The 12954-nt window shown below is 36.3% G+C and overlaps 1 protein-coding gene across 1 annotated transcript; it reads left to right on the forward strand.

Annotated features, from left to right (window-relative positions):
* The first annotated feature begins 10528 nt into the window (after nt 1-10528).
* On the forward strand, nt 10529-12673 carry LOC107864842 (trihelix transcription factor GTL1). Its single transcript, XM_016711258.2, has 2 exons — nt 10529-11531; nt 11798-12673. Exons 1-2 carry the CDS (start codon nt 10990-10992, stop codon nt 12537-12539), a joined length of 1284 nt encoding a protein of 427 aa, XP_016566744.2. The 5' UTR covers nt 10529-10989; the 3' UTR covers nt 12540-12673.
* Nucleotides 12674-12954: the final 281 nt, after the last annotated feature.

Consider the following 12954-nt stretch of genomic DNA (forward strand, 5'->3'; position numbering starts at 1 on the left):
ATATGTGCTACTTGATCCCGGGTCTACCCTGTATCATGTGACCCCTTATGTGGCTGTTGATTTTGGGCTTGAACCTGATGTAATTGCTGAACCTTTCTCTGTTTCCACTTCGGTGAGAGATTCTGTTGTAGCTAGGAGGGTGTATAGAAATTGTGTTATGTCTGTTTATAGTCAGGATACAATGGCAAACCTCATAGAACTTGAGATGCTTGGGAATGGACTGGCTCCATTCGTGCTACGCTACACTAGATTGTAGAACCCAAAGAGTCACTTTTTTTTTTGAATGAACCAGTGATAGAGTGGGAGGGACATTCTTTAGCACCTAGAGGGAACTTTATATCTCATCTTAGATCCCGTAAGCTCATTTCCAGAGGTTGTCTATATCATCTGATCCAAGTAAAAGATTTTAATATTGAGAGTCCTTCTTTTCAGTCAGTCCCTGTGGTAAATGAATTTCCAGAAGTCTTTCCGAATGATCTCCCAGGAATACCACCTGATAGGGAGATAGATTTTGGTATTAACTTATTTCCAGACACCCGTTCCTTCTCTGTTCTGCCATATAGAATGACTCATGCAGAGTTGAAAGAGTTGAAAGAGCAACTAACAAACCTTCTAGACAAAGGTTTTATCCGACTTAGTATTTCTCCCTGGGGTGCACCTGTGCTTTTCGTGTGGAAGAAAGATGGTTTTCTCCGTATGTGTATAGATTATCGGCAGCTAAATAAGGTCACTGTTAAAAACAAATATTCTCTTCCTAGAATTAACGATCTTTTTTACCAGCTTTAGGGTGCTAGATTTTTTTGAAGATAGACCTTCGTTCGGGATATCATCAATTGGAGGTTCGAGAGTCAGATATTTCTAAAATAGCTTTCCGAACCCGCTACGGTCATTATGAATTCTTAGTCATGTCTTTCGGGTTGACTAACGCCTCTGCATCTTTCATTAACCTAATGAATAGGGTGTTCCGTTAGTTTTTGGATCTGTTTGTTATAGTTTTCATTGATGATATTCTGATTTATTCAAAGAGTGAGGAGGACTATGACAATCACCTCTGAATTATCCTTCAAACTCTCAAAGATCATAAGCTGTATGCAAACTTTTCCAAGTGTGAATTCTGGCTAAGTGTTATTGCTTTCTTGGGGCATATTGTGTCTAGTGAGAGAATTAAGGTTGATTCCTTAAAGGTTGAGGCAGTGAGAAAATGGCCCAGACCCATGACTCCAACCGACATTCAGAGCTTCTTGGGTTTGGCGGGGTATTACAGAAGGTTCGTAGAGAGTTTTTCTTCCATAGCTGCGCACTCACTAAGTTGACACAAAAAAAAGGTGAAGTTTGTGTGGTCTGATTCCTGTGAGAACAATTTTGAGAAGTTAAAAGATAAGTTGACAATTACTCCTGTTTTGACTCTTCCGAAAAGTACAGAGGGTTTTGTTGTGTACTATAATGCATCCCGTGTGGACTTGGGTGTGTACTTATGCAGCATGGTAAGGTGGTGGCTTATGCATCTAGGCAGTTGAAGATGGATGAGCGCAATTACCCCACCCATGATTTGGAGTTAGCGGTTGTGGTGTTCGCACTTAGGATATGGCGGCATTACCTTTATGGGGTACATGTTGATATTTTCATTGACCACAAGAGTTTACAGTATGTTTTCAAGCAGAAAGAATTGAACCTCAGGCAAAGGCGTTGGATGAAACTATTAAAGGATTATGACATGCATCTGCACTATCATCCGAGCAGGCAAATGTGGTGGCTAACACCCTCAGCAGGTTATCTATAGGCAGTCTTTCTCATGTTGAGGAAGGAAAGAGAGAGATGGTGAAGGATATTCACTAACTTATAAATCTTGGAGTGCGACTTTTGGATTCCGAGGATGGAGAAATGATTGTTCATGAGATAGCTAAATTTTCCCTTTGTGCAGAAGTAAAAGAGAAGTAGGTCGAGGATCCCATTTTGATGCAAATTTAGAAAGAGGTGGGGCAATAGAAGGTGATGTCTTTTGAAATAAGTGGTGATGAAATCCTGAGATATCATGGTAGATTATGTGTGCCAGATGTAGATGGGTTGCGGAAAAGAATCCTTGACAAAGCTCATACTTCGAGGTACGTTGTTCATCCAGGCTCTACGAATATGTATCATGATCTAAAAACTATATACTGGTGGAATAATATGAAACGTGATCTGGCTGATTTTGTTTCCAAGTGTTTGAATTGTGAACAAGTTAAAGTGGAACATATGAGGCCAGGTGGTACCTCCCAAGTTATAGCTTTACCTTTGTGGAAGTGGGAGATGATCAATATGGATTTCATTACGGGACTTCCGAGGTCTCGAAACCAGTATGATTCTATCTGGGTGATTGTTGACCGGCTGACCAAATCAGCTCACTTTCTGCCTGTCAGGACTAACTATTCGGGAGATGATTATGCCAAGCTGTACATTGAGGAAATAGTGCGACTGCATGGGGCACCTATATCCATCATATTTGACCGAGGTATGCAATTCTCTTCACGTTTTTGGAGGTTTTTTCAAAGGGGTTTAGGTACCCAAGTGAACCTAAGTACTGCGTTTTACCCTCAGACGGATGGGCAAGCTAAGCACACTATTTAGACCCTTGAGGATATGTTGAGGGCCTGTGTAATTGACTTCAAAGGTAGTTGGGTAGATCACTTTCCACTAATAGAGTTCGAATATAATAATAGCTATCACGCCAGTATTAAGATGGCTTTTTTTGAGGCATTATATGGGAGAAGGTGTAGGTCACCGATAGGGTGGTATGAAGTGGGTAAGACACGGTTATTTGGGTCTAATCTTGTCTACCAAGCAATGAAAAAGGTGAAAATTATTAGGGAGCGGCTCAAAACAACTCAGAGTTGTCAAAAGTCCTATGTTGATGTTAGAAGAAGGGAGCTAGAATTTGAGGTTGGTGATTGGATGTTTCTCAAAGTCTCCCCTATAAATGGAGTTATGCATTTAAGGAGAAAAGGTAAGTTGAGTCCTCTCTATATAGGGCCATACCAGATTTTGAGAAGGATAGGTGGGGTTGCGTATGAGTTAGAGTTGCCTGCAAATCTGGGTTCTATTCATCCGGTATTTCATATATCTATGTTGAAGAAATGTATTGGAGACCATTCTTTAGTATTGCCTGTAGAGGAGATCAAAGTGACAGACTCCTTATCATATAAAGAGGAGCCTATTGCAATCTTGGATCACCAAGTCAGAAAGTTGAAGAGTAAAGAGATAATTTTGGTTAAGGTATTGTGGAGGAATCATAAAGTAGAGGAGGCTACTTGGGAATTAGAATATGACATGCAAGAAATATACCCAAACCTTTTTTATCCGGTGAATGACGAAACGAAAGGTACAATCCTTGTCTTTTTCATTCCGTGTCCTTAGTATGCTTGTAATCGTGCTTGTCTGTGTTCCGCGTCATCATTCGGGGATGAATAATCCCAAGGGGGGATAATGTAACACCCCGCAAAAGTCGTGCATGTGTTATCTCGTAGTAGCTTACTTATAGAGTTGGAGACTTAAAATTTTTCTAAGTGTAGAAAGAGACTTAGTCTTATTTTGAGCTTTCAATATTTGAGGATTTTATTTTTGACCTTCCCGACCTCCGTTTCTTATTTTCTTATTTATATACGATGGGGCAAGTCAGGAGTATATCTCGGGTGAGTTTCGGGATTTTTAGACTAGCTTAAGGGCACGTTTGGGGTGGCGAAACAGTAAGCCGGGGCGATTAGCCCGCGGCGCCTTGATTGTAGCCTTACCTGGGAAAGGCCACATGATAGGCAAGGTAGCGCTTTGCTTATCCCGGTGGTCCAGGAAGGGCGGCGCCTTGCTTAGCGCCCTGGGCTAATTTTCAGCTTTTCCCCCGAATCATTAAGGGTGTTTTAGGTATTTCCAACCCTTTATTCATCTTAAACACGGTATTATACTCTCAAATGACCACTTTATTCATATTGTCATCAAAATCCATCAAGAACACACCTTAGGGTTTCAAACTAGGTTTCAAAATAACTCAAGATTCAACCGTCAGTTTTAGAAATTGATTGAAAATTTAGAATCCCCAATCTGAGGGCTTCAAGAATCAACTATCAAATTTTGATGTACGTGATAATACGATTCAAATGGCTTCCTTAGCTTTCAATGACATCATTCGAAGTCAATACAAGGGGTATCAATCTTTGGTCGCATTAAGGAAACGGGATCCTACATAGAGGGGACGATTTGAGTACGCCAAAGAGCAATCCCACGTGTGAAAGATGACTTGGAGCATTGAAGATTGAGGACTCACAGTTTTGGGCCTTCATTAAGGACATTTTGGTTACTTAGCCCTGTCCAAGTAATACTCCATGACCACCCCTTTTCATTAAGGGTATTGTGGTTATTTTGTTATGTAATAAGTTAGACTATAAATAGGTTCTATTAGTTCATTTGCTAGTTAGTTTATGAATGATGATATTTTGAAACATTAAAAATCCTCTCTCTTGAGAGTAAAACACCTTAGTGTAGTTCTAAGTTAGGGCTTGGAATAGACATTGTAGTTTAGGGCTTGGAAAAGCCAATATTGTTCTTTGCTTGGAAACGGTGGATCTTGAGGTGAGTTGATTCCCTTGGCGGCCACCGTAAGAGTGTGATTTTGATTATTACATTCATTAGGGGTTAATTTTGAAATATAATTGGTTCTTAATCTTGTAATAATCTTGGTCTCACTATCTATCCTTTTATTATTTTGCAAATCCGTGTGTTTTTGTGTTTGTCATCTTGTATCCCTTTGTGTTGCTTGTTCTTCTCACGTTTTGTGGACTGTTTTGGCATCTTGGTGGACTGATTTGTATCATGGGGTTATCCTAAAAACTACATGGGCTTGTAAACACTAGAACATGGTTTATGAATTTTAAAGGGGTTTTGGAACTTATGCTTTAAATTTTGCATTTTGGATGTTTTGATAATATGATTGTTTTGGCCTTTAGGCCTTTCCCCCTTAAATTTATTTTCATCTATATGTATATATATGATATAGAAGATTTGATTGAGAGCATTAATCATTAAAATCCCCCTCTCTGATGATTTATAGTTTATGAAACTGTCGAGAATGATTTGAGATGCAAGGTTAATGGTTTGAAAGTGATCTTTTCAATATTAAAGTAATTAACATGATTTTGATGATGATGAGAGAGAGTTTCTTGATATGATTTCGTTCTTGTGTTAAAGAGAAAGAATTACGTACGATCATTTACGTACGATCGTTATTTTTGACATGACCACCTTGTGTGTTTAAAATGTTGAAAATGAGAGTTTTCTTGTATGTGTTCACATGAGTTTTAAAGAATGAATTTCTTGAAAAGAATTATTGATATGGCGGTCCTAAATTCCATATTTTGAGAATAGAGATATACATTGCTATAAATGGCTCAGAGAATGTGACTTGCAAGTCAATGGTATGACGATACCATATAAATTTATGCCATAACAGAACTAGAGCCTTCAGAGTCTGATTTTAAAGATTCCATGTTACAAAGAATTAAAAATGAGCTTAAAAAGGGTTAGGTGGTTACCCAAAGAGGGCACGAGTCAATCGACTCATAGCCTAAAATCGTGTTTTGCCGATACGGGTATGTTACTTTTGTACACTGACGACGACCTTGTGGCGTAGTAGAGATTCAGAGACTCCGACTCTTGCGGCAAACTTGGGTTGGGGGCTTGGCTGCCGAATTAAGGGCAGATTATATAGCCCGTGGAATTATAGAATTGTTGGGCATACTACCTAGCACAGAAGTAAAACAAAGAGCGTCATAGAGTTCAGATGTTCTTATATAGTCCTTTAAAAATGCCCATGTGATTCTTACTAGGTGATACATTTATAAACTGTTTTTAAATTGCTCTCATATATGTTGAATATCAATATTATTTTGGATTTGATCTGCTTACCAGTACAATTGTATTGACCCCTTACCTTTCAGCGCTTGAGGCTCAATCTAGAGGTCCAGCTAAGCAGTAGAGATTTTAGAGAGAGAAAAGACTGTGCAGTGGTGAGTCTTTTTTATCCCAGAAGGTTATTTCAGACTATATCATTCATTTTGGTTTTGGGTCTACTAGGGGCCTTGTCCCAGTTCAGATAATTGTCATTTTATCATGTATTAGAGATTTCGCAGACGGATTCAGATATTGTCTAGCTGTTGATGGGTTTTACTATTTTCCAACTTTGAATTGAAATCAGAATGACCATGATTCCGTATTTCATTCCGCATCTTCTTTTATTGTGTGAACGTTGTGCATGATTACCAGATAGAGAGGGTCGTCCGGGCCTTTATGGTTCGAGATGCTCGTTACGGCCAGGGCCTCGGTTCGGATCGTGACACCTACTTAATTAAAAAAAGATAGCAGCACATTTTTGATAAAGGGCAATTTGGTAAACATTACTAAGTCTTCTCTTATTTCTTAAAATCCATGTCCATCAAATAGCGACGCATAAAATGAGACGAAGGAAATATATCATTAATTTTATTAAATATCGTGCCAAGTCAAAGAATTCACCGTAAAATAAAGAGAAAATACATCTTTTTCTCCCCTGAACTTGTCCTCCAAACTCACTTTAGCACTTAAACTTAACTTCCGTTTATTTACCCCCCTTAACATCTTTAAAGTGAATTATTTTTACCCCTCAAAACTGAATACTACTCTCACAACGGAGAGTGGGTTACACTCGCCTACACATCAACACCACGTCGGAGCCACGTCATTGCCACGTAAGAAATTTGATTTTTCTAAAAAAAATTAACCCCCCCACATTATTTTTAAATATTTTTTTAAAAATAAAAAATATATATTTACTATTTTATATATATTAAATATAAAAAGGCGTCCCCCCACCCCTATTTTCTTTCTTCTTAGCAACCCCCCACCCACCCCACCTCCTACCCTGCAAATGCAGCCCCCCTTTTTATCTTCTTCAAACCACCCCACCTCTTCTCTCTCCTCCATTTTCTATCTTCTTCAAATTTAAAGCATATTATCAATAGCCATTCCTTCATCAAACCACCAATTTAAGAAACAACAACGCAATAACATCACCACGTCCTAATTCAAAATTCTTCATTCCGACATATTCCGACAAAACTTATTGAAAAATGATTAAAACAAACCCACAAAAGAATATATGCTAAAAATTAACACCGCCACCGCCATTAACATCACCATTGATGGACCACCATTGACGGACCCCAAAATTACAATATTAATTCTACCAACGACCACCATTAACGGACACATCCTTCGAATCACACTTATATATTCAGATTTGTAGAAGGTTGAAATTTTCTTTCTTCCACCACGGAATTCTTCAAATAACTTGGCTAAATCACTGTAACTAAAGTAAGCTTTGGCTAATTGTGATTGATTAATGAGGAATAAGCGAAAAGAATGTGAGATTTTCTGTCCTAAAAAGAGAGAAATAAGAATCTTGGATCATGATTTGGGTTCTTCTTTATCAAATTTGAAAACTCATTTTTCATTAAGGAATGATTTAGAAGATTGAAGAAAAGGTGTAAGGAAGATGATGATTGATGTTTGGAGAGTAAAAATTATGGTGGGTGAGATGGGGGTGGGGGTAGAAGAAGAAGATAGGAAATGGGGGTGGGGGTATGAAGAAGATGAAGAAATGAGGGTGGGGGCATGAAGAAGGTGATTTTATATATATATATATTAAAAAGTGAGGCCATATCAGTTTTAAATTAAGAAATGTATTTTTTTTTTAAATTCCACATTAGCTTGAGGAAGAAAAATAATACACTTTAAAAATGTTAAAGGGGTAAATAAATAAAAATTAAGTTTAAATGATAAAATGGATTTTGACTACAAATTTAGGGGATAAAGATGTTTCTTTTCCTAAAATTAAACGAAATATAAAGTATACATTAATGATACCTAGTTGATGAAGATGGTCCTGCGGGACACAGAAATTAATGAAGGCTTGAGGGTGGGGGGTGGGGGACAGACACAACTGACAAAGGAGGAGGACAATAGCACACAGTAATACATTCACGTGCACTTCTTCAATTGTATCCTTCCAAAATCTCAAATACTCAGAATGTCCCTACCATTACACACACCCCTCTCACTTAATAAGTCAGCACAGTACATTAGCAGCTTTCTCCCACACGTGTCCCCTTTTGTACTCTTCTGTATCCCCCAATGGTAGTCTAGTGTACTGCAGTATAATGCATTTCTTTTTTCTTTTTTTTTTTTTTATTTCTCATTCGATGTTCGGTACCCATATTATAGTTTAATTAATTTAAATTTGTATCGCGTAGGGCCCTATTCAGAGGGAAGCGCTCTCTATCAAAGATTTTTTTATACCAAAAACTTGAATCCAAAATCTCTAATTAAGGCAGAAGTAGTTCTATCTGCTGCACCAAATCTTTTGGTGGTAGTGTAATGCATTTCATGATATCTTCTGCAGCAGTGTTATCGTTTCCTTGTTTTTATTAACCCAAATCTTTGCTTTGGGATGGCATCTCCTCTTCTTTACTTCCAACCCCACTAATAATTCTGTTTATTATTATTATTATTATTGTTATGTTCCTTTATTTGCTTCTACATGTTATATATTCATATTAGGATCCAATTAATCTGAATTTATATTAGATAGAGTCTATTTAAAGATAGCGTTTTCTATCAATAATTTACTTCTATACATAATACTCGAGTAAATGTGTTATTTTACTTTGACTTCAGTTATTTTCTTTTATTTTGAATATACACAAGTAGACACTTAGGCCTCATTTGGCCAATCTATCTCTCTCATAAAAATTTAAAAACAACTTTAACTTATATTCATGATCAAACACAATTTTAACTCCAACTTCAATTTTTTATTTTCATGGCCAAACGCCAACTTAAATTTGTATAAAAAAAACTGAACAAGTAGATGCACATGTCTTAAAGGGCATCTTACGTGACCATTCACGCTTTACATGACGTTCTATGTGTATTATATCAAATAAGATGAATGCATTTATTTGTTCAACTTTATACAAATTTAAGTATCTAAATTATGTACATCAACAGTTGGAGATTATATGAATGCAAGCCGGTGAAAAATTAAAATATATGTTTATGTTTTATGCTTAAAAAAAGGACCATATGCATGTCACTACATAAATTAAACCAAAAAGAAACACTAATATAAAAGTAAAATATAAAAAAACTTGGTTGGAATTTGACACGAACATTATTCTCTTGGCTAAGAACTACTATTTTTTAAAACAAGTACCAAGAACAATCTTTTTATTTGATATGCACATTTCTAAAATAGAAAAATAAAATAAAATATATGATTTAGCATTAACGTTGTGGTTGGCAAAAATAATCCTATTTTTAGAAACAAATGATCACAAAACTTTTTGCTCCGTGAGTGTTATTTTATTGATTTTGAATGATTATCAAATGATAAGAATTAAGAAATTTAGAGCTGGATCTTGGGAATCATATACAAGTGCAAACCCAGCATTGTCATATATAAATTACTCTACACAAACATTCTTAACAATACAATCCTCCCTCCGTCTCAAATTATTTATCCCTGCTATTTTTAGGGGTCTATTTTTAAATGCTCCATCTGTTTTAAAATATTTATCTATTTGACTTCACGCACCCCATAAGAAAATTATACTCTCTCCGTCCCATTTTATGTGTCGTCATTTGACCGGATACAGAGTTTAAGAAATAAGAAAAGACTTGGTAAAGTTTACCAAATTATCCTTTATCAAAAAATGTGTCAATATCTTTTTTCTTAATTAAGTGGGACCAATAATGGTAAAAGAGTAATTGTGCCTTTAAAAAGTTGCCAAATAAGGAAAGGCGACACTTATTTTGGGACGGATTAAAAAGGAAATGATGACACATAATTTAGGACGGAGGGAGTATTAAGAGATATATTTTACTAATTTAATCTTCTTGTTAATGATGTTTTGAAATTCTAAATTTAACTATTATTATTTCTGTACTTCTTTCGTTTCATTATTTTACTTGACCTTGTTAGTTTGACACACTCCTTAATATATAAAACTTTAATTAGGAGTACTCTCATCTCAAATTACTTGACATGTTTGTTTTTTTTGGATAATTCTTAAAAATTAAGAAGGGGTGCAAATTATTTGATATAACCTTAATTAATCTTAATTAGATGAATGTTATACAATTAATATCGGTACAGTTAGAAAAAAAATAATTAATCACCTTTTGACTTCTTATACGGACGGAGTATATTTTACTAAATTAGCCTTATAAATGATATTTTAGAACTATAAATTTGATTATTTTATATAGTTATTTAATACTACAGACAAAATATAACATAATTATCTTTATTTTATAAATTGAACAAATAAATTAAGGTGACTATTTTGGATCAAATAAAATGAGAAAGAGTAATTATTTAATACATATAATCGGGGTATAAATGAAAGAATATATATAGTATAAAATACTCTTAGTTAAATTGAACAAGTAAATTAAAATAATCGATAACTAAAATAAAACTGAGGGAGTAGAAGCAAGTAGCATATGAATATCTATCTCTACAAATTCTCTCTCTCTCTAAAACAGTTTTTCTCTATCAAAGTGCCATTATCTTTCAAACTCCTCCCCCCAATAAACTCCTTCTTCATCCTTACCTTCTTACTAGGGTTTCTTGTTACTCACCTCATATATATACACTTCAAACAAACACCTACTCTACTCATTGAAAATCTTAAGAGTACCATACCATAAGTTGTGTGTTGTGTGTTGTGTGTGTTTCTCTCTCTATTAGGATCTATGAACCTACAGTTCTAGCCATTGGTGAAATCATAAGTTGTGGTGAATCCGTACGTGTTGCTTGCATATATAGATGTATGAAAATCTTAGACCATAGTACTATTAAAGTTGTGTGTTTCTCTCTCTACTGGGATCTATATATATATTTGTTCATCCAAAGAGAGCAAATCTATGGCTGGGATCCATCATAAGAAAAACCAACTTCAACAAGTTGAAGAGCAGCAGCAACAACATAGATTCATGGTGGAAAACGGCTCGTCTTCGTCGCCATTTTTTCCAATAAACCCAACCTATCATCATTTCCCTCATCAACAGATCCAACATATACCTTATAACCAACAGTTTTTCCAGTATCAGCAGCATCCACATTACTACAGATCCATGTTAGAACACCAACAACATCAAGAAATACGGTTATTCGAGCCTTCTCCAGAAGTCGAAAATAACCAAGTGCAAGGTGTATCTGGTGCTGGTACATTTTTTCCTTTAAGCTTCAAGTTGGGTATGGAAGGTGATAGTATCAGTAAAGGATATAGTGGTTATGGAGAAGAAGAAGAAGAAGTAGTAGTAGTTCGAGGTGGACAGGAAGAAGATGCTTTGATTCGTATTGGGAGTGAGCGATATTGTAGTGAGGCGCAGGCTCGACAAACTTCTCTAGCTGTGTCTCATTGTTGGCAAAACCAAGAAGATTCTGCTATTAAACAACCTTTCTGGTAATCTTTTTTGCACTCAATCACATGTAAATTATAATTAGCTACTACTCTACTAGCTACCACCTACTCTTCGCTTCTTTTTTTAATATCCGTACACCCTATTAATTAATGACCCTACTCTATTATTATTTTCTTAATAATCGCAATGTCTGAACTCATCTATCCCGCATCTCGATTAAATTTACATGATACTGACACCACTCAAGAGATGTACTCTATTAGTATTAACATATCTTTTTTTTTCTTTCTCATTTTTGGATTTGTAGGAAGCCATTTTCAAATGGGAATAACAGCGGCAATGAAAGAGAGAAGAACAAACAAGAAGACGATGAACAAATGTATCGGTCACCTGAAGAAAGTAGAACAGTATTTGGAGAGTTAGAAGCTATTTATGCTGACAACATGACTAATAATGCTGATCGTAACAACATTCGTCGAATTGCATCTGAATCTGTAGTCACTGCTGAAGATTTGCCAACGATTCCTGTACTGCCTTTCGACGATTCTAATAAAGCCGGTGAGGTGGCCACCACGGCCGTGGCTGCCACACCTGGTGCTGGAATTGATATTGGATCAGAAAGTGCATCTGTTGGAGGAACAGAAGTAGAAGTAGAAGTAGAAGCAGAAGCAGAAGCAGAAGAAGAAGCGACAAGGCCGGGTGAAGTTCGTAAAAGAAAGAAAGCGAAAAGATCAGGAACAAGCACTACTTCTTCCATGTCAAGATTTTTCGAGTCCTTAGTAAAGAAACTCGCGAAGCACCAAGAGGAACTGCAAAGGAGGTTCATGGAAACGATTGAGAGATTGGATCAAGAAAGAAAAGAAAGAGAAGAAGCTTGGAGGGAGCAAGAATTGGCAAAGCTACAGAAAGAAACAGCTGCTAGAGCACATGAAAGAAGCTTGGCTTCAAGTAGAGAAGCTGCTCTTGTTTCTTACTTGGAAAAACTCACTGGTCAGAAGATCAATTTTCAACCCATCAAGAAGAAGACAAAAGTACGTTGTTCTACCTGAGCGTTCCAACACATGATGATAAAACATTCCAATTAGATACTTTCAGTTCAAATTTTGAAATTTATTTTTTTATCCGTGTTCTCTAGAGTCTTATCTGTGATACTGTGAGTATAATGCAGCTTCTGGTTTCCTAACTGCTTTGTCACAATTTCGAGTGCAAGATACTTTTGTCTGCCGGATTGAGTATTTCAACTTCCTACAACATTTCTTTACTTTAGCCACTTCTGTTAAGCTTCGGAGACATTTGATTGTACTTCATCGCGATGAGGTGCCATGGCATTTTTCGTGTCATCAAGCCACTCCAAAAAACAAAGGGGTTTTCTACAAGACCTCAGAATCAATTAAGCGCGGATAAACTTGTATCGTATGAATGAACCACAACTATGAAGAATCATCATCATCATCTATACTAGTA

The sequence above is a fragment of the Capsicum annuum genome, chromosome 1 (genome assembly GCF_002878395.1).
Source record: "Capsicum annuum cultivar UCD-10X-F1 chromosome 1, UCD10Xv1.1, whole genome shotgun sequence".
NCBI classification, from domain to species: domain Eukaryota; kingdom Viridiplantae; phylum Streptophyta; class Magnoliopsida; order Solanales; family Solanaceae; genus Capsicum; species Capsicum annuum.

What these genes read in the sequence shown, in the direction of transcription:
- LOC107864842 (XM_016711258.2), top strand. Translation starts at nt 10,990, where the DNA reads ATGGCTGGGATCCATCATAAGAAAAACCAACTTCAACAAGTTGAAGAG. An exon ending in GCTATTAAACAACCTTTCTG is followed by an intron (nt 11,532 to 11,797) that starts GTAATCTTTTTT and finishes TTGGATTTGTAG; the next exon opens with GAAGCCATTTTCAAATGGGA.